Source organism: Amphiura filiformis, chromosome 17, assembly GCF_039555335.1.
Source record: "Amphiura filiformis chromosome 17, Afil_fr2py, whole genome shotgun sequence".
In the NCBI taxonomy this organism is placed as follows: Eukaryota; Metazoa; Echinodermata; class Ophiuroidea; order Amphilepidida; family Amphiuridae; genus Amphiura; species Amphiura filiformis.
This window is the reverse complement of record NC_092644.1, coordinates 5,357,578-5,385,485: the sequence shown is the minus strand read 5'-3', so window position 1 is coordinate 5,385,485 and position 27,908 is coordinate 5,357,578. Positions and strand designations below refer to the sequence as shown.

Here is a 27,908-nt window from a genome sequence, read left to right as displayed (position 1 = left end):
ATAATAATTATTTTAATTAAAAATATTTCCATGTTTATAACTGTATCAGTCAGACTGTGCATACATAATTGCTTGGACCAGAGAAGATGAAAATTCTCATCTTCTCTGCTTGGATAAAAGATGAGGCGGACCGTGCTATTTCCACTGCAGGGAATTCATTTGTTAAAAACATTGATGATTTTGATGTTGGTAACTTCAATGAATAAAATGCTAAAAACAAATTCTTTTTGGCTTCTTCTTTTTTTTTCCAGTACCAAATATTTTTATTCAAGTGGTAGGGGTCATCCAGCTCACTTCTGCCCCTCCCCTTATTTTTCTTTTAATCAAAATAATACAACACAGTTCTTCAAGACAAAAATAGCTCTGAATATTATTGATTTAAATTGCTAATTTATTTGTTATCATTGTTATTATTCATTCTTACATTTATTTTTATCAATGTTTATCAGCCATCTGTCTGGTCTGGGTCATGTTTATGATAATGCTAAATACAATCTGCTTATTATATATTGATCGATCACAATTTACTCCTTGACCTAGGCTAGGTCTTTTATGAATGAACACATTGGATGCCAAATCAATATTATTATTGATTCAGTAAGGTGGTCAAGGTTGATTGGTACAATTACTCATCAGTATGTATTAATTTTTGCTCTACCTAATGCATGGAAAATGCTACATGGTTTTGTTGTTAAAGTGATTATTGACTATTCGATGTTGAAAAGAAACAACCCCATGTGGGTGTGGTTCTTTTGAAAATTAAATACTATTCACCAAAACAGGGTATGAAATCACAAGATTGCAGCTCCGAAAGACCCCCTAAATTTGACCAAAATAAAAGGCCCCTAAATTGCTTATTCCTCATCAATACTTTTGAAAATAGCACAAAGTCACAAAAAGCTGAATACAAGTTAACAAATTCTAACTTACTTTTGAAAATTATGTGTTGTTGAGACAGGCAGTATAAAAGCTTTCCCATCTAGGTAAGCAACTCGGCTACAATGATCATTATTATGCAGTATACATGTAACAGCTCTTCCTTCACTTTCAAGGCGTCAAAATACAGATGTTTGAATTAAGATATTCAATATATTTTCCAGTGACTCATGTAACTTCAGAGTTGATATGCCAATAATCCCAAGAAAATGTTCACACATCTAACTCTGTCAAATGAATGTATCCATATACCAAATAACTCCAAATAACCCCACAGGATGTGAGCTATTTATTGCTAACTTTTAGAGAATCACCTCCTTGCATTTCACACATCAATTAATATCCTCTCCCAGCCAGGTAACTTCTCTCATAGTACATGTACACCATGGTCCATGCTTCTCTGAACCATTGGAGGTGGACTCACATGAAGAAAAGTGTGCACAAATAAGCTGTATCATGAATATGATAATCAGGATACTCTTTTTGAACTATCAAAACCAAATATCACAGGTAGATGAGAAATCTTAAGTTGAGTGTGCACAAAGGAGCTCAAAGGCATAGCATATAAGCAAGATCAAATATATTTCCCCAAAACAACTTTATGATTATGAGCTTATGATAATTAGGTCTTCCTCTTTGATAATCAAAACCAAATATCACAGGTAGATGATATTTCCAAGAATAGACCTATGAGGCTATGTATGAGCAGAGAAGATGAGAAAACTGAGAAGATGAGAAAACTTCTCTAGTAATAATCATAATCTTCCTTCCTGACTATCAAAACCAAATATCACACAATAGTAATTTCCTAAGACACAGATCATTAACTTTTTGACAACCTGTTAAGATTTGAAGAGGCATGTTCAAAGGCATTTGGAGGAATAAGCCTATTGAGATGAATGGAGGATGTGGTGATCAAAGAAAACACTTGACTGATTGCTATTCAATTACCACTGTGTTGGTCATGCCAAGTAAGTTCTGATGTCAACAGATCAATTAACAGTTACCTGTCAAAATTCTATCTGTGGAATAATAATTTCACCAAGACATTTCTATTCTAACTGGGAGTCTGAGGCTATTATCCATAAATTTGCCCCCCCCCAATCTGCTTTGCCCAATTTTATTTCCTAAAATTCATGTTTACACTAAATAATAGTAATAAATCAGCAATCAGTTTCACAACTTCACAATACCCAAGTCTGCCCCTGTTAAGCTTGGGAAATTACAGCTCTACATAAAATAGAAACATGAATATCAAATAAATAATTCTAATTCAATATCATTTCATTATAAAATGTTACTGACTAACAAAAAAGCGAGAAGAATGAATTTGAAACATTCTGTAAGTAAAGCACATTTTGGACATTCCCATTCCCATGCAATCTATTTGCCATAATTTATGAGATTATTACAGGGAAAAGGGGTGAAGCTTCCCCTTTGAGAAGTCTTCCCCCAGTGAGAGGCCTTTTTTGTAATTTTTAGCCCATTTTTTGACCATTGTCATCAAAGTTTGCCCCTGGAAATTCCCTTGCCCCCCCCCCTGTCGTAGATCTAATATTCTTAAAGATCATAGTTTAGTAAATAGATTTAATCATGGAAATCATGTAACAATGGTCCAACATTTGTTTATAAATTTAATATTTAAGTCCTTCAGCTTTAGAAACAATGAGCACTCATAACCAATAGGCCTACAATGTAAATTGACCCCTTTATAAAGGTTATTCTGCCTACATTGTAATCATTTTTTGTTAGTACTAAAGCTAAATACTATGTTAAACAACCTGTTGAACCATCGACAACCCCCTGGGTATCACATCTTACATGAATCAATAATTCAGATCTGTTTTATTATTATTACAATTCATTCCATAAATCATTGTACATTTTGTTTTCTGCATCACAATGTAACCAACATGATGCAAGTAGAGCTACATAGACAGTTGTCATGGCAACCATTCTAAACATCAGACACAACAGAGACTCAATCCAGGCAATCTAAGACCTGAACCTCAGCTTTATTGGGAGCTATTGGGTGACCGACATGACATTTATTTTAGTCAACTGCATTTAAAATATATTTGTTGGTCCTACTTGTAGGCCTAATTCAGGTTTTAATTCAGCCGCCTGCGAGCCAGATCTGGCATGCGGACCAAATGCAGTGTTGCCAAAACTTTTCAGTGTCAAGGCACGGCGCATTGACTCGCCAGGCCGCGGTAAATGAGTAGCCCAATTTTTTAAGCATTTAAAAAAGCGCCCAATACCGGATATTTGGGCGTATTTGCCTGAATTTAGAACGCAAAACACCCAATTGGGCGGAAAAGCACTTGACTTTGAAACTTCCGGTACTTACTGGGAAGTTACTGACCGATCAATAAATGGACACAAAACCCATTGTAATTTCAATTTGGAGCTTCAAAGACTCAAAACCTTTATAAATCGGCTAAATTGAAAGGAAAATACATCAAATTAGTGCGGCGGCCTGAGACTGGCAAAAGTAGCCCAATTTTAGACAAGTAGCAGCATGCTTTTTTGAGTAGCGGAAAGTGATCGCCAAGTAGCCCAATTGTGCGCTTAAGGCGCGGCGTTGGCATCACTGACCAAATGTGGTTGGCCATACAGGACCCTAAACAGGATATAAACATAGCAAAACAATGTGTATCTGACCCTCAAAAACAAATCATTGAAAAAAAAAACTTATTTATTTGGGTGTGTTAAAAAAAGCAGCTAACATAAATTTGCATATTTTATAATGACGCACAATGAATTAATAATGAGTTTCTAAATCTGGTCTTATAATATAAATTACCATTGATCCATACATGGCTGTATCCTACTTCAACATCCTGTCTACTCCCAAATCACTCATACTAGTCTCCATTGATTTTTTACAACATAGTATTTTTAATCATAACATTCAAAGTTTCAGAATCTGTTTCTCAATCCAAATCAATCATCCTCCAAGGCATACCTTCATAAACCTAACAGCCGTAATAGGCCACATTTGCAACACTTATTGATTCCATATTCCTCTGTTTGTGAGTCATGACTTTCTACACATGAATGTATGTCAATGGCTTGAGAATCGTATGTTTGCGTAAACCTCCTCTGTCTATTTGTGAATATTGATTCTGATATTGTAATAATCACAAAAGCCTTTACACATGTATGCAAGTCTTGCTAGTGTTAGATGTCATACAATATGGGTGTTTACCAACCATTGTGTAGTATAATAAGACGACGGAATAAAATATCTAAGTTTGGTTCAAATTCAACCCAATACTGTTACCTCCAATAATACATTGGAAAGCAGCATCTGTGCTCCAACAAACTGCATTATACATGTATGACAAGCAAGGAGTTGAGCTCAAATCACAGAAATTCATGAGAGAAACTTGGAAGCCTAAAGATGCCAGCCCAGACTAGCTCGAGATACTCTAGCTAAAATACAGGTTTACATTTACTATCTTACATTATCTTGCTGTATTTCAGCTAGAGCTCCAAACGACAAGCTTCCGGGTTTTTTGGAGAACAATACTGTTACGTAAGATGAAGAAGAAACCATACCGGAGCCCGCCCTACTCATTATTTCATTGTACTTATTGCAATTTGCCTCCACACATTACGAAATCAACACAAAGCTTTTGTGAGGATTAGTGAGTGGATAAGAAATTGACAGTGGAGGATACGAAGGACACGCCGATTGTTAGTTGTCAATCATGAATTGCCGCAACGTATTAATATTTTACTACATGGCATTCCGCAAACACCAAGACAAATTATGCCGTATTTTTCCAAAGATCATCTCATATGAAGTAAGCTGAATGCGATCTGTACTTTTGTAACATTCCGATCGCTTTTGATCACCTATTATCGGCGAATTTGCTTGAAAACATGTGAGTTCATGTTGTGTAAACATAATTAGCATAGACACAAATGAAATTACGATGCAATACAATGCAATTTGAATGCGCAGCAGATCTATAGAAATAACTTTGCCCGGTTTTATGCAGAATTAGACCCTGTCTGGCCCAGACTCTCTATTCCAGAAAATACAACACTAATTTTTTTTATTCAAGAAATATTACCTATATTAGGCCTAAAAAAATTGTTGGATTGGCGTAATATAGTATATTCAAGGACATTCTCTGTGATAAAAAGTTACCAATGCAACTTTTAAAGCTGTAAATTGCGTTTGATAAAGGCCTTGGATCTTTTTTTTTTTTTTTTTTTTAATTTAAATTTTTATTTCCTTTGTTTATTGATTTATTTTTTGTGCAAAAAAAAGTCTACTGACTGGCCTAATTTTAGGGTAGGTTGGGTTATGCCCATCAAACAATTTTTTTAGGCCTTACCTTGTTTTGCCAGATGAAACATAGCTAAATCCTAATCCTTTAGAGTTCTATGTCCCTGAACAACCAATGAACCAGTAAAAGCGTAAAGTTACAGAATACAGATCCATCTCTTCTTCCAAGAAAAAAATCACATACAATTTGCACTGTGTATACTTTATGGTTCAATCACTGTGTAAAACTAGAGCGGTTCTCGACTTGCGCGGTTCTCGACGCAAAGCGTCGGCCGCAATGCCTCCACCTTGACGCGTATCATTTTAACTGGTGCAATTTCACTAGGAACTGGCCATCTCTAGATGACAGTGTAACAAATGAAAGATCCTTGACCCATTTTTTCTTCATCAAAATGGTTTGATTTTGGTATCAGAAGCAAGGAAGTATTTTGATACTATCCGAGTGGAATGTAAGGCCAAAAATGACCTTTATATGTTGACTGTACCCACCAAGTTTCATGCCCATACGACAGTTTTAAGTTATTTGACCTCAGATGACCCCTGGTGACCCCAAAATGACCGTCCAAAAATTTGACTCTAAATGTTGACTGTACCCACCAAGTTTCATGCCCATACGACAGTTTTAAGTTATTTGACCTCAGATGACCCCTGGGTGACCCCGGATGACCCCAAAATGACCCTCAGAAAATTTGGTTCTAAATGTTTACAGTACCCACCACGGTTCATGCCCATATGACAGTTTTAAGTTATTTGACCTCAGATGACCCCTGGGTGACCCCGGATGACCCCAAAATGACCCTCAAAAAATTTGGTTCTAAATGTTTACAGTACCCACCAAAGTTCATGCCCATACGACGTTTTTTGCTAATTTGACCTCAGATGACCCCTAGATGACCTTGGGTGACCTTGACCCACTAACCAAACCTACTGGAATTTGAAGCCCGCCCATGACCATCCCTCCACCAAATTGCATCACTGTACATCTTATCAGTTCCGAGATATTGCACCCGCAAGCTCGGACGGACGGACGGACAGATGGACGGATGGATGGATGGATGGACGGATGGATGGACGGACAACCAGGAAACATAATACCTCCGGTGGAGGCATAAAAATGTTGGTGCTAATTTTCCTGCACAAATCACACCACAGTCAAACAATCAATTCACAAGCAAATATTATTGGCTGCTGAGGACAATGCCCCTAACAAGTAACACCTTGACATTGTTTGCAAACTTACTATGAACAAACAAATGAAATCTCACTTGTCTTAGCAATTGCCTAAAACCCCAATATTTTTGAGGAATAAGATTTTTTAATTGAGAAAGAACACTTTTTTTCTTTTTGCAATTATGAATTTTTCACATAAAATAAATTTTAAATATCAATTGCAAAATTAAGTATTCATGTGCATTTTCCTCCAAAATTGTACACTACAAAATGTGTGAAATTGTCATACATGTGAACATTTTGCTCTTCACAGAATATTGGCAACAACAAAATGCTCATTGACTAAAGGTAAATGACCTATTCACAAACCACCATGATTTTTATATCCATAGCTTTTGTAATATTAAATTAATAATGACCACATTGTAACATGTACGACTGGGAAACAAAAGGTTCTCCTAAATATCTAATTAACCAATTTGCACAGCTGAAGTGAAAATTAAAATTTCTTTCAATGGGTTTTATATTCAATTTTAAATAACAATGAAACTGCTCTTTTAGTCTTTTCCTTTACCTTACAGCTGGAAAAAGTAACCATGGACCTCATTTCAATTCCATAAAATCATATAATTGGGTTAAAATGTCCAAAACTAGTATTACTGCATGACATTTAATATACTCAGTAGCGCTGTGCATACAACATACGTATATTACATCACAGACCTACTAAGAACTGAAAGACCAACTAAAACTAGAATTTTGCGGTTCCCGACCGGTGCGGTTCTCGACGCAAAGCGTCGACCGCAATGCCTCAACCAAATAAAAAAATAACATGTTTCACGTCCCCTTCCACTTCCTTTTTTGAGGTTTCTTCAATCATATTTTTATTTTTTGAAATTCAGTTATAAAATTTTAAAATATTTCTAGGAAGTAGCTCTCTATAGCCTTGCTACAAGAAACACTTTTTGAAGGTTTTGAGATCATTAGAGAGGTCTACCTGTCGGAACAACAAAATAAAAAAAGACCTCCAGCTTTTTCCAGGCATTATTGTGTACCCGGTACGCTAAAACAGCTCTAATTATGGGTTACACTGATTTTGCGATAAAAAACCCCTCCTCCTCCTTTTTTTCAGAAAGCCGGACGTGACACATGTTTTTTTAATTTTACTTGGCCTAAAATCCTAGGCCTATCCCACAGTCAAAAGAAAAATAGAACACAGCTTCTAAATTTCATTTGTGTTGCTGCTGAGGCAGAAAATAATTAATCTGGTGTTCAAATTTGATGACCTTAGAATTTGAATAAGATTTATTCTATTTTTGTTACTTTTATTGCCTACTCAAAATCTAAAGAAATGAGGCTTAAATATTCATCTATTTTATATCATCCGATTACAATTTCAAAATGCGAGACATTAATCTTGGTGAGGCATAAATGAGAATGTGTTCCCTTGGAAAAAGAGATGTGTTCCCATAGAAAAGCAAGAACTGGCTTGTTTCTGAATATTACAAAATGTACTACTCCCCATTCCAGAAAAATACAGAACTAAATTTTGGGGATTAAAAAAATATTATCATGTTCTGCCAAATGAAACAGCTCCATCCTAATCATTCATTTAATCAAAAACATGCATTTTCGGCATGTTTTCTGACAATCGAGTCACAAAAATCAGACTTGGAACAAGTCTAAGCATTCAAAATCTTGAGTATATGCCGAAATTTTGCTCTAATTTTCACTTTTTTGTGTAATTTTAATCAAATGGTTGGTTATAAGAATGAAACATGTCTTTTCTAAAATTTAGAATGCATAAATTGAAATTAGTCTAAGTACAAGTCTTTGGGCTTGATTGATCACAGCATACGAAAAAACCCGAACACCCTAAAAACGCATGTTTTTGGACCTATTTCCAAAAATTAGCTAAATATTAAAATTTGACTTTTATTGCTAGTTAGGACTAACTAAAGGATTATCATTTAGTTATGTTTCATTTGGCAAAACAGGATAATATTTTCTTAATTCAAAATAACTAGTTCTGTATTTTTCTGGAATAGGGAGTAGCTGTGAGCATACTTTTTTCAGGGTCTATACATACATGATATGATGTTTCTCTTCAGCCAGAGACATCAATCTCATCTGTAAACAAACCCTTCAGTTTTATGGCCATAATATTTAGTACTATAGCTTAATTGCAAGTAATTAACTTTTGTATAAGTTCCTGTCAATCATTCTATCTCTTTGTCCTGTCATCATGATTCCAAAAATAGATGGTAAAAATTGATAATAGAAGGAATGACAATGGTAGAAAAAATAGGTAATGGTGTATCCAACAGCTGAAGGACAAAGTACAATTCACAATAAAAATTTGTGACAATCCCATTCCTAGTAAATAGTATAATATTACTTCTTGATATTTTGAAGCAGTTGTAAACATTACAAAACACTTGATACAAAATTTGGTTTTGTCTTTCATTGAAGATATTATCCTTTCTCAATGAAATGAAGCTTGCAAATTGCATTAAATTCTGGCACTAACATGTGGCAAATCAAGTAGTAAGAATAAATCATAATATACAGGAGATCCATGCAAGGGTGAAAATAAGAAATGATGAACCAGGGGCTCCTTTTTACACAAAATGGCCCCTGGTCCACTTCTTTCAACATGGAATCAGGGGCCACTTCTAATCAACAAGGGGCCAATATTTGTTCTGGATAAGTTCATAATGCATCAATGACTATGGAATTGAATTTTTGGGTACAGTGACCAGGGGCCAGTTTCTGAACAAAAGTGTCCCCAGCCCTGGTCAGCTTAAAATTTAGATGGGACCAGGGGCCATTTCACGGTTTCTGGGGGGCCAAACAGCTCCCGTCTCCCACTTATTTTTACCCTTGGATCCATGTTATGATATTCATTTTATAGTGTCCACAACTCCACATTTGTAGTATCGTAGGCCTATATATACCATTGTACTAGTAGTAGTAGTTTTCATCTACACTTCACATTTCTGCACAACCGACCATGTAGTATTTATTTCAGTTTATAATTCAAGCTGTGAATTCTAGGTTAAACATTCCACACAGGTTAAAGTTTACACATCTCCTTCTGAACAGAATGCACAAAACAAAAGTCTTTGTAATATTTTCAATACAACATACTTTGCGAAAAACAATGTATTTAAGGTCAAAACCAAATCAATTAAAAAATAAATAAATAAATAAAACAAACATTTTCATTGTTTTATGCAAAACAGAGAGTTTGAGCAAAAAAATGCACTTGAAACACAAAATACCCAGTACCAGCTATGTCATATTTCAGTTTCATAATGTACAATGTAATTCTATTTATCTCAGGAGCAATTCTGAAACCAGAGATGCCAAAACAAATTCTGAAAATAATGCAGATATTAAATTGCGAGTCATATCGTGCATAGAGGTCCTTTTTAGATACAAAATTGATTTTTTTTCTCCCAAATTTGATTAAAATCAACCACAAATGATGTAGCACATAGGTCCAGGGACTCTCCAAATGACCAAAAAAAATAATAATACGGTAATATAATAATTAATACCGCAATTATAAAAATCAGGAAAACACATACATTCCGGAAACTGGCATCACTGTGAAGCTGAGAATGATGTTCGTATGATAGTATACATGGATGTACCCCATCCCTCTCATATACTCTGTACTCCATTTAAAACTTTGAAACCAGAAAACATCTTTGCAAAACCACAATCTCATTACACCTATCCAAATTGAGGAGTATCAAGTAACATCTTATTAATCTCACAAATATTCTACATAACTTTTCTTTTCAAATCATTTTCCAGTTCATAACACACATTTATAGAATTTGCTCAACTGCTTCAAGTAAGTTTTGTGGAGTATGAAGCAATTCAGTTATATGCAAATGCAATATCTCCTTCATGCCTACAGCTGGATTTGAGCTTCCATGTTTAAGTCACCATTATATTTTTCTCTAAAGTTGCTAAAAATCCATGATTAAACTATTTAACCTATCTTACCTGTATGCTACACAGCTGGAGATAATTTCTCAAGTGTTGTAGGAATCAATTTGTGTAAAACTTTCAAGAGTTTTATCCAGTATTATGCATTCACAAAGCTGATCATCTGGATGGATTTCATCAATGATGTTCAATGGATGAAAACTGAGCTCAAGTGAACTTTTACTGTTGGACCCTGGGTGAGCAGTGTTGCCATCTCATGTTTGTGTTTACATCCTATGTGGATGTTTACAAGTCGCTAGAAATTCAGTTGCAAAAGCCAACTTGAATGCTGTTATTGCTCAGTTTGTTAGCTTTTGTTGAGCACTGTGCAGTTTGTGTTTTATTATTTCAGATTTATTACTATTTTATATTACTTGATTGAAAATTTGGCAAAAGTATCACGTTGGTCAGTTCTACTACTAGCTACATGTAGTAAAACTCTTTAGGAAAACTGTCTGACCAATCTTCTAACCAAAATGTGGTTGGCTCCTTGCCCCCTTATTTTCTTTTGCCTTCCAGATTTTCTCTTTCTTTTGATGTCACGTCAGAGGTGGCACTTTTCTCATACATTTTTGTCACATGGACACCCTTACCCCCTGCCCCCACTGGCGATGCTACTGAATATGACAACGGGTAGTGGTGGGGTTAAAGTAGGAGCATGTAGTACTGAAATTAAGGGCTTTACAGGCCCATTTGGAGCAACTTCATAATTGTGGAGCTGAAAAATTCCTAATATAATTTTATCACTATATATTTTTTTTGGGGGGGGGGAATTGGGTAAGAATGGGATCAGGCTAAAATGGGTCTTAGGGTCCAAAAAAGGGACAAACAATGTGTGATCAGTGGCACTTTCCTGTGATGGCCACACATAAGATATCCCTTGAATCATGATTCCATAGGATAACACAAGGATTTGGATTGCAGTTTGAAGTTCAGTAACTGTAAACATGTTAAATGTCACGATTTTCGAAGATGTGTATGAGATCATCTAAATTTAGTTGTACAAACTCATATAGTGTGGTAACACTTCTCTGAATCACTCTGTGGAGCCAAGTTCATTCATTCGGAAGTAATTTACACAATTGGTCTAGGCTCTGCAGAATGGTAGGTCACTGAGTGAGAAGAGCAAACTAAGTGCAAACAATGAAATGACCAATGTTGACCAAACAAACTTGAGCAAATAAAATATACACAGGGTTCAATCAGCATCAGAGTTGCCACAATATCACTTCACACAATTTCATACAAAGTGTCAGAATCCCGGGGGCACTTAACACAAACGACCATGGGTAATTGGGTATGCTCCCAGAGAGACCCCCTTTTTGGATTTCGCAGCTCCGAAAGACCCCTTATATTTGACCAAAATAGAGCTCCAAAACACCCCTGATTTTAATAATTTCAGCTCTAAAAGACCCAAAACTTGCTTATTCCTCATATTTCTGTTGTTTTTTTCAAGCGATTTTCAACCAAAAAACCAAGAAAGACCCTTGATTTTGACCGTTCGCAGCTCCAAAAGTCCCAATTTTACTTGTTCACAGCTCCAAAAGACACCCTTTTACCGGTACGCTGTCAGCTCCCAAAGACCCACTTTGATGTATAGTGCCCCTCACCCTCCGGGTCAGAATACTTAAAGACGGATGACCTGAATGACAGCCTCTTGTCCCCACTTTAGTTCAAAATGGAGATTGTGGCATCAGAAGTAAGCTCATATTTTTTCATAATCCCAGCGAATTTTTAGGACTAAAATATACTCCATTTAGATGTTATGAATGAAAAAGTGACAGCCTCATCCCCAAATGTGGAATACCACACACAGAGTTCTACATGGGCCATTGTGATACGTTTTTACTTCTAATATCAAAACAGCTAGTGCAATTCACCTCAAAATCCGAAATTGGATATTTTGGTACAGGACTCAATGTGAGATACAAAACACAATACAAACAAAATCTGACCCCCTAACCTTTAAAACAAAGCTCAAAATACAGACACTAAACCAAATTTACCAAAATGAAGTAAATCAATAGATGCATGGATGGATAATTTTTTGTTATTCATTTTGATACCTCATTCAACATTATAATTATGCTTTATTTTCCCAAGTTATACCGATTTGAATAAAAAAGGGGAGCATTTTAAATGTGACAAAATGTACACAGATTTTATTGGTGAACTTTCCTTCCTTGCTTTGGCATGGCCTAAGAAATGGCAACCCAGTGATCATACAAATTGGTTAAAAAGTTCAAAGGCTTGAAACTATTGATCATTCCATTATGGCCCAATAGAATTGGCACTGTGATCAATATGAGGTACAAAATGATGCCCATTAAAATTTCATGTTGTCACTGATGCCCATAAAATGAAATTGCCCTTTTCTCATTTATTTTTAAATATTTATGATAAAAATGAAGTACATTAAAAAGTCAAACAACCAATAAATACAGGGTGTCAAAAAAAACCGGCTATCTTTTAGAATACCCTACCATAAACAACGACAGCATGTGATACTCTTTTAAAAAGATTTGTTGTTTACCTGGAAATCGCCACATTCTTAGAGCTCCGACAAATACGCAATTGCACTATTTGTGGAATAAATCACAGTGTTTGGCACTAAATGCATTTTTGTACATTTGGGAAAAAACTAGAAGAAAAAAAAAGAATATGAATCAAATGCTAGGAAGTAACATTTGTGGTTGATTTAAATGTTTTTGTTTTCCTCCAAGAAAATTTTGAGAATGTAAAATTGGGGGGGGGGGAGAGAAGCCAAAGAGAGGGGGCAAGCAGCTTTTGGCACACATTTATGGAACGCATTTCAAATAAATCACTCCCTCTAAAAAGACTTAGGAATTTCAGTACGGGAACACATAAGTATATATATTTTCCTACTTGCTGCGCTTGCATTATATATGGCATATGAGACTATACATTCTCAAATGGATATTCTTTCTACAATGTAATGAAACTGGAGAACCATTATCCAATGCAAGCAAGCAAAGCGAGCCCAGCATGTAACAGGTTGGGCCACCTTTGGGACCCTGGTGGGATTCAGGGGACACCCCCCACTTTTCACTGTTAACCTCTTAAAAATTAGTAAACTTTATTCTGAAGATACAGATCATCAAAATAATTTTCAGTAACATTAAACTTCACAAAGAATTATTTTAATATGTTTGAAAATTGGTGATGATTGACTGACTGAAGTAATTATGTTCCACACTCTATCTTTTATCCACACAGTAACTATCATGTCATCGTGGATAGTGGATAGATTTCTCGATCAAAATATAAGCCTTGGCTCTCTACACTCAACTTAGCTGAATTCCTCTAGCCTGCTCCACTCCGCACAAAGGCTAGAACATCACTGTTATGAAAAACACAGGGTTCCTTGACCCAGCATGGCCAGCAGGTTGGTCAGCAATAAGAGCGTGTTTCTGCAGAGCCAAATACCATTTTGGAAACGGTATGGAACCGTTAATCACTCCTGTGGAAACAGCCTCCAACGCCTTTTTTGCAACGCCTTTTTGCAACGCCAACAGAAACCTTGTTGGAGTAGGTTTTTGCCGTTGACGAAGCGGGTAGATTTTCTGTAGAAACAGACCAAAGCTGTAATTTGCCGTTGATTGAGCAAAATCTGGCAAAATGGCTGTTAATCAACAGGTAAATTGGACGGACGACATGACAAAAACCTTAATAACAGCCTGGGCAACATAACAAGTCCAAACTATTATGTAAAGCCACAATTTCTTATTACGGAAAAACAGAAAAATTCACGAAATTCGGGGTTTGCTCACAGAAATTTGTTAATGCCACAAAATAGTGAAAAACTGTGTAAAATGCCAAACTTTTCTGTTGATTTGCAAAATATAACAAAGAAAAGTGATTATTTAGCAGTAATCAACCATTAAACAATCCATTCTAGCATTAATTCTAGGCCTACGATGCACGATTCTATGAAACACGCTCTATGACCCAAGAAGAAAGCTTTTAGGTAGGCCGAGGAGTGATTACCCCCAACCCTTGCCCTAAACTCCGTAAACGAGGACTGAACTCAAGACTAACGAGTTGCACCCTATTCGGTAATTGTACCAAAAGTGAGATTAATATTTCATGATTGATTAAAAAAAATTCACATATTTTCCATGTCGTTCGGATGATTTTCTATGGTACACAAGTTCAAATTTAGCCCAAAATCGCCATCTAGTCTTCACTTCCGTGTTACGTATTGAGAATGTTTTTCTTGTTATTTTGCGATAATGAAAGACCGAAAATAGTACCATAACCACTCAGGTATAAGCCCACCCCCCTAGATGGCAGATTTCACTTCAAAAATGGGAGTGGGCTTATAACCGGGGAAGGGCTAGTGCTTGAATTTAAAAATAAGAACAATCACCCCGCATTTGTATATGCCCAGTAATTTCTATCATCTATGTCAATTTCTTAAATTATATTAAGTATAGAATGTTAATTATCAACTTAAGTATAGAATGTTAATTATCAACTGATATTTTTTCATATTTGTTCTTAAATATGAGAGCAAAGCATTGATTTGATTTAAGAACTTGGCCAAAATTTAGTACTGCCGGGCTTATACTTGAGTGCACCCTTGTTCCCAGAATGTTTTGAAAAATAGGGGGTGGGCTTATAGCCGAAGGTGGGCTTATACCTGGGTGGTTACAGTATTTGGATTGCTGTTTAGAATGTGTACTTTAGGATTGTACTATCATCTAGATTTATATTTAAAAAAAGCAAGCCTGTGAGTACGTTTTTTAAAAAAAATCAGAAAATTTACCTACCAACATGCCTTATATTAAGTATGCTTGGACCAGGAGCTAAAATGAGCTCCTGGTCCAAAAGATGGCTCCTGGTCCTATAGTTTGTAGTGTAAAATATTGGACACACCAGGAGCCAAAACCTGGCAACCATGGGGTAAAAAGAGCCTGGGTGCCTGCTTAATATAAGCCTTGCCTACCAAACTAAAGTACAAATTCAATGCTATTCATGCATATTTCACCAGCAAAAATTGTAGATTATAAGCTTGCAACTTCATTGCATAAATGGTAAATCTTAATTCCATATGATTTTTATGAAACTTCCGATGGCTGATTTGGATAGAAAATCGCTTACTAAAATTCGTGTATTTTCCCACAGAGACCGCAGCGCCATTTAACATCATTCCGATAGGCGCAGTTCTAAACAAACATATTACACAATGAGTACGCTCATGGAATCAAAGAATATTGCGATGATGTTATGAACTGCGTTTCATGACCTTTCAAAGCTAAGCATCATTAATCTCATTTCTCAGTAGTTTTTATTGCTATCGGAAGTACACAGACACTATTTGATTTTTGATAATTGTTATAAAAAAAGCGGAAATTGAAATCTGTCAGAAAATGAAAAAAAATCAGAGATCTGGAAGATACTCTCAACACTTCCTGACTTTTTGAAGAGATACTCTGCAACTCCTCTCTGAGGTCAGAGCAGGATTTGAAGGTTTGGGTGTGTAAATTCAAAAAACTGGGTGTGTAAATTTAAGATTTGTGTACAAAGTATAGGCCATGTGGGCAAAAACTGGGTGTGTATTTACAAATTTGGGTGTGTAAACAACTCCCTACATGGCTGGCTGCCTAAGTGGGTGCGGTCCGTACATTGAGGGTTTGCTAGTTGTTTTTTTTGTCTAGATATGCTGTAACTCTATGCTGTAAGTCTGTGTCTAGACTTGCTATGTTAATTATAATGTGTTCTGGAATATAGTTCCATTCAGCAATGGTACGGTACGTGGAAAGAAGAACTGATTGAAGCAGTTCTTTTGGGCGTACGGTCTATTAACGCTTTTGTATTCTACAGACGGGTTGGGCGGTGGGCTGGCTGTAAGAACTTTGACGCCGGTATGGCCACCTGATCATTTACAATCTTGTGCATCATCGTCAGTCTGGACTGGAGGCTTTCCTACGAAGTTGGAGGGCAACGTCCCAATATTGGAGAATATCATCAGTCTGAGCAATCTCGGACTAAACTCAACTGTACTATGTTGCAGAGGCCCACACATTATGCTCTAGCCCGACAAATCATGGCCCTATTGGTTCCTTCCTCACCATAGGGCCATGACTTCAGTACTTTTGAAAAAGCGGGGCACCCGTGGAGGCAGCCGCACTGAACTCATATCGCAGTTTCAAACGGTTCACCCTGCATATCTCCTTTTTTCATCAAATCAGCATTTCACAGCAAAAAAAAAATGCAATTTCCTCGCCACCGTCATGACCGTGTTAATACCACTATGAGACATTAACTTTTGTTAGGGTGACGATCGATACGGTCACAAATTTGGTAATTTTTACACCTTCAAATGTACCCAAATTTTTCAAATATGCACCAAATATGTTTTGTTAAGTCTTACTCTTATTCATGTGAGGAACGGTAAAAAGTGATATTTTGTTTAAAAAGATTGGATACTGTGTACCCTGACCCAGATATATGCCTAGGAGCCTCAGACCTTCGTATAGAGAAGGACAGTGGAAATCGTAGTGACGAAGGTGTGAGTGCCTCGGGCTAAATTATACACAAGATTAAAAAGTCACACAAGACTAGTCCTAGAATTAACTAGGAAGCTCAAAGATCGAACTCTATCATAATCATTTGGATGTTTAAATGAGCCTGACATATACCCAATGTAAATATGTAGATGTTGTCAGTTCTCATACTGCATTTATACTCTGGGACTAACACCAGTTGTCACTGGTTGTAGTAACTATAATCAAATTAAATTCTTAGCCAAACTGGAACATGCGCGTTGCATCCATATAGTGTACTAAGTGTGTACGCAGTGTAAGGCGCGTGCATACTTTCTTCTGTACCTCGCTATATTCGCGTGTGTTTATCGCGGAGCCACTAGCTTTCACAGTGTTCCAGTTTGGCCAAGAATTACTAATTTTATTATACAAATTTCGAACATTTGAGGACTTGTTCTCAAGTTGTAGCAGGTGCCAGGCATAGGCATGATAGGGTGTCTTGAGTGTTAATTGTTTTCATTATGAATGTCGCGAAATATTAATATCATGATATTGACAATAATTAACGGTGTTTCTTTACTTTAGGGGGTTTTATTGCCACATGTTATAGCTGCCTTGCATGCTTGTGGAAGTACAGTGTTATAACCCTAACCCTCCAGAAGGCAGCTATTACATGTAAAAATAAAAACCCCAAGTAAAGGAATGCCGAAATTGTTGCTCCAAAAATGATTGCAAAAAACACATTTCCCATTTGTAATCATTTTTGGAGCAACGATTTCTTCGCACCGACGGCTAAGTATGCATGTGAATGCACATTAAATACATACTATACACAGCACCTGTTGGAACTCCCGGTCGGAGCCGGGAGTTTCAATTATTGGAACTGAACTAACACAGTCATTGACAGTAAACACAACTCAGACTAGTGCCGTACTATTACGCTGACTTTCGTATTCGGCGAGGAGGACGATTTCGACCTCCTGGTTTGTTTACAAACAGAGAGGTAAAAAACCCGTTGTAACGCTTCGTCCAAACACTCAAGTATCAGAAGGATGGTCCACAATAGCGTGATTCACGTAACCTGAATAGGGATTAAAAAGCTGTCACGTAGAACCATGTGCTTCTATTGTCCAATTTGCCATCAAGATTTCATATGGAAACAGTTCAGACCCAGTACATGAACAAGCGGCTAGGGGACGCAGGGGTAACCTTGTCAATCAAATACTTCATCTATTGTGTTCAATACTTAATCCGATAAGTGATTGATATATGTATCGATAAAAGTAGGATCATGGAATTAAGCTATGGCGGCGCACTTTAGTACTTTACGAGGTGATTCAGCTATACCTGGATTCAGACTCAACAATTTATTCTTTATGAATATGATTTTTTTTTAAAGATATTAAAAATATAAACAAAATAATGATAATATTATAAGAATATAAGGTATATAAGATTTTTTTTTATTAAAGAAATTAAAACATTTTTTTTTTATCATTATCATAGGCCTAAATATGAATTAAGTAACGTTATACATTATAAATATCCATACGAACAGCATGACTATATACTATAGCTTGTCATAAAATGTAGGCCTAACTTGAATACAAATACCAATTCAATTTAGCAGAAAAAATTATTATATTAAAATGCGCTTTGTGTTTTTTTATTTGGTTAAAACTAAGCACTTTAATAATTCTCAAATTGTTAATACAAATAAGAATCGTCTTTTGAGTATAGGCCTAATACATATTTATTAGTATTATAGTTTTGCAATATTATTTTTGTTATTATTTATATATTGTGTTATTCAATTTTGAATTATGTTGAATTATCCCAGCAAACACAAAATGTTTTCGAGTTTTTGACATCATTCGCAAAAGGTATCGCATTCATTTCAAACTCCTTCTTCTCACCTGGAAAGCGCTCCATGACATGGCACCTTCTTATATCAGTGAACTTATCAATTTTTATATTCCATCACGAAACCTGAGATCATCGGATAAATGTCTTCTTTCAGTTCCACGGACTTCTTCATCATTTGGCGACCGGGCCTTCTATGCTTGTGCACCTGCACTTTGGAACTTGCTTCCTTTAAATCTGCGTATATGTGATTCACTTGATATTTTAAAAAAGACTTTAAAAACTCATCTGTTTAAGATTGCTTATGACAATTGACTTCTATATGTGACTGTTTTTATAATTGTGTGTTAATTTTTAATTGTTCAATGTTTGCGCCTCGGAATAGGTTGTCTAGATACATTGTAGATGGCGCATTATAAATGCATTATTATTATTATTATTATTAAGGTTAGAAAATGTTTAAATGTCTGGTTATAAAGGGTATATAAAGGGAATAAAACTTTTTCATAACATTCAAAAACATTTTTTGATTTACTGCAAATATTCTCAAACATATAATTATTTATTTAAAGTGGTGACAAAATATTTGGCAAAAAATGTTTGCAGAAAATATTTTTCAATAACATTATGAAAACATTTAAAAAATATTTTTGTAGTGTGCTTCCATACCAAACATTTTAAAATGTTTTCATGACCTTTATTTAACCGGACATTTAATGTTATTAAAACGTTTTTACCAAAATCAAAACCCAAAAATGTTTTGTTTGCCGAGATGGCCTTTCAGACTCTTTAATATAGACAGCTTTATATTATAAATGGTCAATGATTTAACATAAAAGTTATTATAATTATCATTATTTATAATTGATTTTTCATTATTATTATAAATTTTTATTTCGTTTCAAATTGTAATATTTTATAATTATTTAACCTCATGCTGGTTTATGCGCACACGTTAAACTTGGGTCCTCTGCCTGGGGATAATTGCCTATCGATTGGATTGATCATGGATATAAACGTATTGGTGATGTCATAAGCTTAACTTTGGTGGACAATAGAATAACCATTGATTGACAAGGTTACCCCTGCGTCCCCTAGCCGCTTGTGTACATGATCATGTCAGAAATTAATATTTTGTTCTACTTCTACTTCTAAGGTAATACTGGACAGGACCAGGCGGTATAGATATCCAGACTTCCGGTTACATCTCAACTTCTTACACACAAAACAACTGAGGGTGCAGATAACCAATAAAAAGGGGTGCGCAAATATACAGTGACTGGAGTGAAGTTTAGATGCTTGCAGAGGTGGAGCGTCCGGCTGGCCTGCCCATGTACAGCTGTGCCTTGTGGTCGTTCATGTACTTCCATGCATTTGTGTTGAAGGATTTGGCTGATGTTGATTGAGTGATGACACTGGCTGGGAGTAGATTCCACTGCCTGATGGTCCGTGGGTAGAAGCTGTTCTTGTAGAGCTCTGTTCTGGCTGGATAGTTGATGAATTGGTCAGGTCTATGGCTGCGAGTAACTGGCCTGTCTGTGTTCACTGGTTGGAACTTCCCTGGAACTGTGAGTGGTGAATCTCCAGAGTTGATCTTGTGGAGCATTGTAAGGCGTGAGATGGTTCTTCTGTCCTGAAGTGAAGGCCATTTCAACTCCTGAAGCATCTGGGTAACACTGGCTGTACGCTGGTAATTCCTCTTCACAAAGCGAGCTGCGTTCCGCTGGACTGCCTCAAGGGTTGAAATGTGCTTCTGGTAGTGTGGATCCCAGATGGTGCCTGAATATTCCAGTACTGGTCTAACTATGGAGAAGTAGGCTTGTTGTTTGATCTGCTCAGGACACTTGTACAGGTTACGCTGTAAGAAGTTGAGTGATCGCTGAGCTTTGCCTGCTATGTTCTTTATGTGTAGTCCCCAGTCTAGATTAGATGTAAGCTCGACACCAAGATATGGGTGGTTCTCAACTTGTTGAAGGTCAGCTCCCATCATGTTGTAAATTGACTTGATGCTGGGCGCTTTTTGGTGATCCGGAGTAGAGAGCACTTGGCAGGGTTGAATTTCATCTGCCAGTCTAGGGACCAATTTGTCAAGGTGTTCAAATCCTCTTGCAGTAGTGCAGCATCACTCTCGGATTGTATCTGGCGATATAACAGGCAATCATCGGCAAATAGTCTGATGGAGGATGATATATTGTCAACAATGTCGTTAATGAACAAGATGAAGAGGAGTGGACCTAACACGGTGCCTTGAGGGACTCCAGAACACACAGACGCATTGGACGAACTTTCCCCATCAACAACTACGGCCTGGTAACGGTTGGTCAGCCAGTAACGGTGGGTCTGATTATTCGGACTAGACATGTCAGACAAGTATTGAGCTACTGAACAGCAACAGGTGCACATATTTTGGCATCCTTTTATGGCACGAAATACCGCGAAAATACATGCAATATTGGTTCCACACATTAGTTTACTTGTGCTTAGTTATATTTTGATATCAGTACCGTACTTACCTGCATTTTGAGTTCATTTTCCTTTAATTAATCCACCTGGCAACGGAAATGCTATCTTCACTACTTCGTCGCCATATTTGTTTATAATTGATTGGTATGTTTAGAGATAGCAGGTTACGCGTTTTTATATTTTAAAATATAATCATATCTTCTTCTCACAAATATGTCACAAAATTTAAAATTATTTAATAATACTGTGTTTTAAAAGATTGAAATAAAAAAATGCTTCTTGTATACTATAAATAATTACATTTTCAAGCAGCTGTAACTAAAACTACGAACTGGGATCAGCAAGAACTTTCCGATGCGCTGCCGCGTATAGCAATCTTTTATGGAACTCGAGGTGGTTGAGAACCGTTTTCTGTTGGACAACGGATCATCAAACAGCGCCGCACCTGTTGAATCGCTTCCGTGTTGCAAAATGTAAACAAACCAGGAGCAAGACCCAGTAGTGTACCAAAAGTTTAGACCAGGGAGCGAAAACTATTAACTTGCTAGCAGGATTTGCAAATTGCACTACTGGATGGCACTATAGCAGTATACCAAGTATATCACAGCGTCAATGGCCAAATAAACTGTAACTAGTGTAAGCGGATCTCGTGTTTTCTTGTCTATATAAATTTTGTGTGTTCGTTCCTGGATTCAATATCATAATACCGTATTCATGTATACACCCATCGAATGTGTGACTGTAGGAACCCATGGATTCGATCCATGTAATTCATGTATTGATCTATTTATAATATTATAATATTTAATACGAAGTTGTGAACAGTCACTGAGTCAGCCTGATTAATGAAAGCTATATCAATTATTAAAAGGGCATTTCGTAGTTCACCACGTAAACTTGTATGGCTCAAAATTCGGACCGCTCGCCATTAAGTTTACTGCTTTCTGTGTTTTGAAATTGGTTGACGTTTTAATGATCCCCGATTTCCGGTCGATTATTTTAGCTGTGTCACGTCACATGCATGACGCTACTGGGTGCCAGCGAAACTGCAGAAAAAAAAAATCGCGATCGCCGATAACGATGTGATTATGGGACTTACATAGGATTACAGAGAGATATTTCTTGCCAAAATTTGACCATTTCTAGGTAGCTTGGCCCTACTTTGTCTGCGTTATATGAAAAAGGACAGTCTTAAGTAAGTAAATGTGCAACGCTTTTGATGTTTTGTTTTGGAAGACTGGGAGGGATCAGAACAAAAAAATGATGGAGCCTATTCTTGACTGTGTAATATTCCTTCAACCAGTTTCCGTACGGTAATAACCTTATACGATGGACAGATAGTATCAGTTTGTGAATGAGGACATCGTATAAGTTCCTTGTACTAGGCATTTCGTGATCCACAGCCTCATCCCACCCACTTTTCTCAAAAAAAAGTTGGGATTTTTATACCACAGGGTCTTAGCTAGAAATTGAGGGTTGCCCGTCATTTGAATAAAATTGCCTGTCCTAATTTGACCTTTAAAAACATATACATTGTTTTTTTTGTACCAGACATCTACTAGCCCATTGGGGGTTCAAAGATTTCAAATATGTACTGATATGGCCTTGCTCTACAAATTGGGTCTACTAAAAAGGTCAAATAGCTTCTTAAAACATACAATTTATAACAATTAGTAGGTTTTAGCGGGTTCGCCGTCGGACAAGTTTAGAACTGTCAAGCTTTAGTCAGGAGTAGCTCTGACTTCTTCAGGACAAAGTACCTAAGAATGAGACATGTAGACCGCCCCTTGTCTACTGATGACTCAGAAAAGAGCCGTTTGCTGAAGACTGCCACAAGGGGCGGTCTACATGTCTCATTCTTAGGTACTTTGTCCTGAAGAAGTCAGAGCTACTCCTGACGTAAAGCTTGACAGTTCTAAACTTGTCCGACGGCAACCCGCTTAAAAACCTACTAATTGTTATGAATTCCCGTCGTAAAAGCCTATCCCACAATACAATTTATAATATAGCATCTGTCAAAGGCATTAATTTTGCCCGTCCCAGGAGCAAACTGGCCGTCTGAAATGACGGCCAGACGGGTGGCTAGCTAAGACCCTGACTGGAAACCTCTGGCTACATATGTACCAAAAAATTTTGCAGATTAATTCATTTTATAATAGCAAAAATATTGTCAAATTTGAACTTCGTTCTGGTTTACCAGAACGAAATTACAACAGTGGCCTATGGAGCAGTGTAATACACATAATCATGATTCATGCATAACTCGCAAGCTTAGGGGGACGCCACCAAATTGACCAATTCAGCATCAATTCTGCGCCCCTCCAAGTGATGAAAGTCGAAAGTTTCGCGCGCATTTTAGCACAAAATCAATTGAAAGACCATTTTAAGACTGATATTCAACTTCTAAATAACCAAAATTAATTAGTGGTAGGGCTTATTTGTCAATTGCCTGCATCAAAGATATTCTGGGGGGGGTGTAGGGGCACCAATTTTGTTTCTTGCCCCGGGCACTACCAACCTATAGTTACGCCACTGGTGATCATTCAATGATTCATTTATAGTTTTCTGGGAAGCAGGCTCAGGAACTTGAAGCTACGTACACCTGTACATTTACAATAATGAATGGGTTAGATATTCCGGCTACGGTACCAGTATTTTTTAGGGCCATAAGAACTCTAGCTTCGAATTTGCACACGATAATTACAAATTCCATGCTAGAGATGTTTGCTATCGTATTTTCGGTTGGACATCTTATTTAACACTGAGTGATCAGTTACAAAAAACTGACTTCTGTTTTTTTCAATTCACTGAAAATGTGACATCATTTATGTTTTTCTGCTCAAGTCATAAAGTTGACAGAAAGTCACAAAATCAAGATGGTTATTGTTAAAACATTTTTAATAGACATTAATGGAACATTCATGAAAAATGTTTGCAAAAAATTAAAACGTATCAGGGATGTGAGCTAGGGTTCCTCATTTCAGCTGATTTCCTCTTTTTTTGGTTGCCAAAATTTACATGTTTTCTTTTTTTCAGTCCATATTTGGTATTTGTGCTGCTTTTCAGTTTTTTAAAGTACCGTACTGATGCGAGTATAGTCCCACCTTCAAGTAAAGTTTTTTCTTTTCAAGTTTTTTTTTCCGGATTTGGAGAGTGTCCCTGGACTGGACCTAGAGCTAAATGCTAGAATAAATCTTGGTTGACTTCAAAAAAAAAAGAAAAGAAAAATGTAGGCCTATGTGTTTTGAATAAATTTGTACTCATGTCATACTCTATTAATGATTTCAAAATGCATTGAATTTGTATCCATTTTCTTCTCCTTTTTGAAATTCAAGTATAGTCCCATCACCCCCCAATTTTGAAAAATGTTCACCCAAAAACGGGGTGGGACTATACTCGAGTCAGTACGGTAATTTTCCTCTTTTTTGGTCTATGGCCCCTCACACCCCTGAATATACAATCGTGAATTTCTTGGTCATAAAATGTTAATGCCTTGTGTTTCAGATTCAATGAAGCATTGATACAAGTATCACAATGACAGAAACAGAGCCAGGAGGAAAGAAGAAAGCCAACAGTACATTCTCTCGTCTAACATTCCGTAATTTAAGCCTCAAAACCAATTCCAAAGGCAAGTCATAATAATCGTTGCTTTAATAGAATGACATATGGCTGCATGTTCACCATTGTTTGAGGCTTTAAAGATATTTACAAATTCAAGGATTGAAAATCAAAGTTAACACTTCTAGGATTTCTCAGCCAATTATGACTCAAGTATCTTGTTAATTTAAAAGTTAATTTCAAACTACAAAGAAGAAGGAGGATTTATTTATAGGAATTCAGCTTAACAGTGTAGGAGTCAGTGAGCCCGGGGTGTACACAGTACGTGGCAATTTCGGCCTTCTGGTATATCAATGTTCCCTTTTCTAATTCTAGGCCAATTTTGGTATATGGATGGGTCATTTTTTCCAAAATGTTTTAAATCTTGTTACAAAATAGCCCAATTTAGCACACGTTTGGACAGTATTTATTGTGGGACATTAGAGCACATCAGACATCGAATTGCATTCTGAATATGAAGAATGTCCTTCTGATATCAAATAATTTTGATTTTTTGAAATTCGCAATGTAATACACATTTTATGGCAAATGATTAAAAATTGATATTTTTGATATTTTAACAGTACTCGAAGTAAACTTTATAAATCTGATGATTTATACTTAAGGTGTATGTAGGTGGGATGAAAAGCCGATGATTAATTGAAAATTTTGACCTTTCATATTGAAGATATGGATTTTTTTTTCCAAAAACACACACAAAAAATAGGTCTTTGCCTTGCATTGCTGCATCGCTGATGTTCTAAAGAGTTAATTAAATGCATGCTGAGAATAATTTTTTCTTAAATTTTTCTTTTCTCAACAGATAAAAAAGCTAAATCACCAGTCAAAGACGGTGTGGATGTGAACCAGAACGATGTCAGTAACAGACATTCCACAGCAGGTACAGAGCAATCAATAAATTAATCAATTAGCCTAATTACCGCAACCACCCGGGTATAAGCCCACCTTCGGCTATAAGCCCACCCCCTATTTTTCAAAATACTCTGGGAACAAGGGCGCACTCAGGTATAAGCCCAGTACTAAATTTTGGCCAAGTTCTTTTAGTTTATTGATTTAAAAATCAAATCAATGCTTTGCTCTCATATTTAAGAACAATTATAAACAAATATCAGTTGATAATTAACATTCCACACTTATAATTTTAAGAAATTCACATAGATGATAGAAATTACTGGTACATTGGGCATATACAAATAGGGGGTGATTGTTCTTATTTTTAAATTCAAGCACTAGCCCTTCCCCGGTTATAAGCCCACCCCCATTTTGAAGTGAAATCTGCCATCTAGGTGGTGGGCTTATCACTTCCCGAGTGGTTACGATTTCCCGAGTGTACCCGAGTGGTTACGGTATAATCATCTTTTTGGATTGCTTACTAATTCCACAGCAGCTGGGTAGATCAATAAATTGGTTGATCAAAAATCAATCAATTTTTAGCTTCAATGATATAATCTTTGCAGAGCCCTTTGTGGGGTAAATTTGTCTGTTATCAAATGACCATTTTAAACATTCAATTCAGTGTGGTTATTTTCCTAATTTGCAATAGCTTTCAACAATAGCATAAATCAGTATGGCAGGGGGAAGGAAGTCCCCCCAATTGTAACCCTTGGGGGGCAACCGTCACTCGATCACAAGACCCATTAATCAGAAGACCCACTATTCAGAAAACCCATCACCCAGAAGGTCCGATTCAGAATTCTGAATAGCGGGCTTGTTTTCATTTAAAATGACCCGCTGACCAGAAGACCCGCTAATCAGAAAACCCATTAATCAGACAACCCGCCACTCAGAAAACCCAGTTCTCAGGGTTAGGGCTAGGGTTATTAGCTATTAGGGCTAACTCAGTTCTTTCAAATGATTAAAACAGCCCACTTATCAGAATTATGAATAGTGGGCATTCTGAGCAGCGGGTCTTCTGGGTAAACCCGCCAGTCAGTAGCGGGACTTTTACATAAAATACAACAAAAAGCCCACTATTCAGAAAGTCTGTTATTCAGGAAGCCCACTACTCAGACTTTCTGACTAGTGGGCTATTCTGACTGCCAGGTCTTCTGAGTGATGGGCTGCACCCATAATCCTTGGCCCCTTCTCCCTTCTTGCCCACCCCAGATGAGTTGACCATGTCGTACATGCTTCAATGGTGGATCAGTATACCCACTCCTCCATGGCAGGGTTGCCCTTGGCTGCCCCTCGACTGGAAAAGTCTAGGCTAATTAATAAACCACTTTCAAGCATTTTCTTACTGCTTTATCTTATCTTACCTTAATTATTATCATTATACAGCAGTGACATCATGGGAATCTGGGATGCAACCCCAGCAGGGAAGGCTGACAGGAATCGCACTACAGTCATTTGATGCCATACTCCCTAGTGATGTATCCTTTAAGGAAGGCGATCATATTATTATCTTGACAAGAACAGAGACACAGTTTGATTGGTGGGAAGGCACTGTCAATGGCAAGACGGGTATATTCCCTGCAAACTATATCAAAGTGTTATAAGTGTGATGGAGTGTTCAAGTACTCAGGCCTTTTGTTTTTTGAGAAGAGCTGGAGCTGTCACTTGGCTACAGCTCTCCTTAATTGCTTTTAGTGTGAACTTTAAATCACTCTCCTTAATTGCAATCAATGAAGCTGTTTTTTATGACTTCACCCAATAGTTTCTCAGGCCTTTTGTTTTAAGGAGAGCTGGAGCTGTCACTTGGTTACAGCTCTCCTTAATTGCTTCTGGTGTGAACTATAAATCACTCCCCTTCATTACAATCAGGGGAGCTGTTTTTATGACTTCACCCAATAGTTTCTCAGGCCTTTTGTTTTAAGGAGAGCTGGAGCTGTCACTTGGCTACAGCTCTCCTTAATTGCTTTTAGTGTGAATTATAAATCACTCCCCTTAATTGCAATCAATGAAGCTGTTTTTTATGACTTCACCCAATAGTTTCTCAGTCCTTTTGTTTTGAGGAGAGCTGGGACTGTGGCTCAACTACAGCTCTCCTTAACTGCTTTTAGTGTGAACTATAAATCACTCCCCTTAATTGCAATCAGGGAGCT

The 27,908-nt window shown here is 36.8% G+C and overlaps 3 protein-coding genes across 3 annotated transcripts in view; 1 reads left to right on the top strand and 2 right to left on the bottom strand.

Moving 5' to 3' along the window:
• The window catches only part of LOC140138342 (uncharacterized), a 54,790-nt gene extending 33,414 nt beyond the window's left edge, over positions 1-21,376 (bottom strand). The window contains 1 exon segment of the mRNA XM_072160248.1: positions 21,297-21,376. The gene's annotated coding sequence lies outside the window, so the exon portion shown is untranslated.
• Positions 20,075-20,773, bottom strand: LOC140138340 (uncharacterized). Its single transcript, XM_072160246.1, has one exon. The coding sequence runs from the start codon at positions 20,771-20,773 to the stop codon at positions 20,075-20,077; it is 699 nt and encodes a 232-aa protein (XP_072016347.1).
• Positions 21,377-21,759: 383 nt separating the features above from the next.
• Positions 21,760-27,908, top strand: LOC140136844 (uncharacterized). The gene is made up of 4 exons (XM_072158442.1): positions 21,760-21,882; positions 24,751-24,874; positions 25,667-25,744; positions 27,145-27,908. The coding sequence occupies exons 2-4, from the start codon at positions 24,781-24,783 to the stop codon at positions 27,360-27,362; spliced, it is 390 nt and encodes a 129-aa protein (XP_072014543.1). The 5' UTR covers positions 21,760-21,882; positions 24,751-24,780; the 3' UTR covers positions 27,363-27,908.

Excerpts from the sequence above, each read along its gene's own strand:
- LOC140136844 (XM_072158442.1), top strand. The coding sequence starts at position 24,781 with ATGACAGAAACAGAGCCAGGAGGAAAGAAGAAAGCCAACAGTACATTC. Across the intron at positions 24,875-25,666 it reads CCTCAAAACCAATTCCAAAG|ATAAAAAAGCTAAATCACCA; the intron begins GCAAGTCATAAT and ends TTTTCTCAACAG. Across the intron at positions 25,745-27,144 it reads TAACAGACATTCCACAGCAG|CAGTGACATCATGGGAATCT; the intron begins GTACAGAGCAAT and ends ATCATTATACAG.
- LOC140138340 (XM_072160246.1), bottom strand. The coding sequence starts at position 20,773 with ATGATGGGAGCTGACCTTCAACAAGTTGAGAACCACCCATATCTTGGT.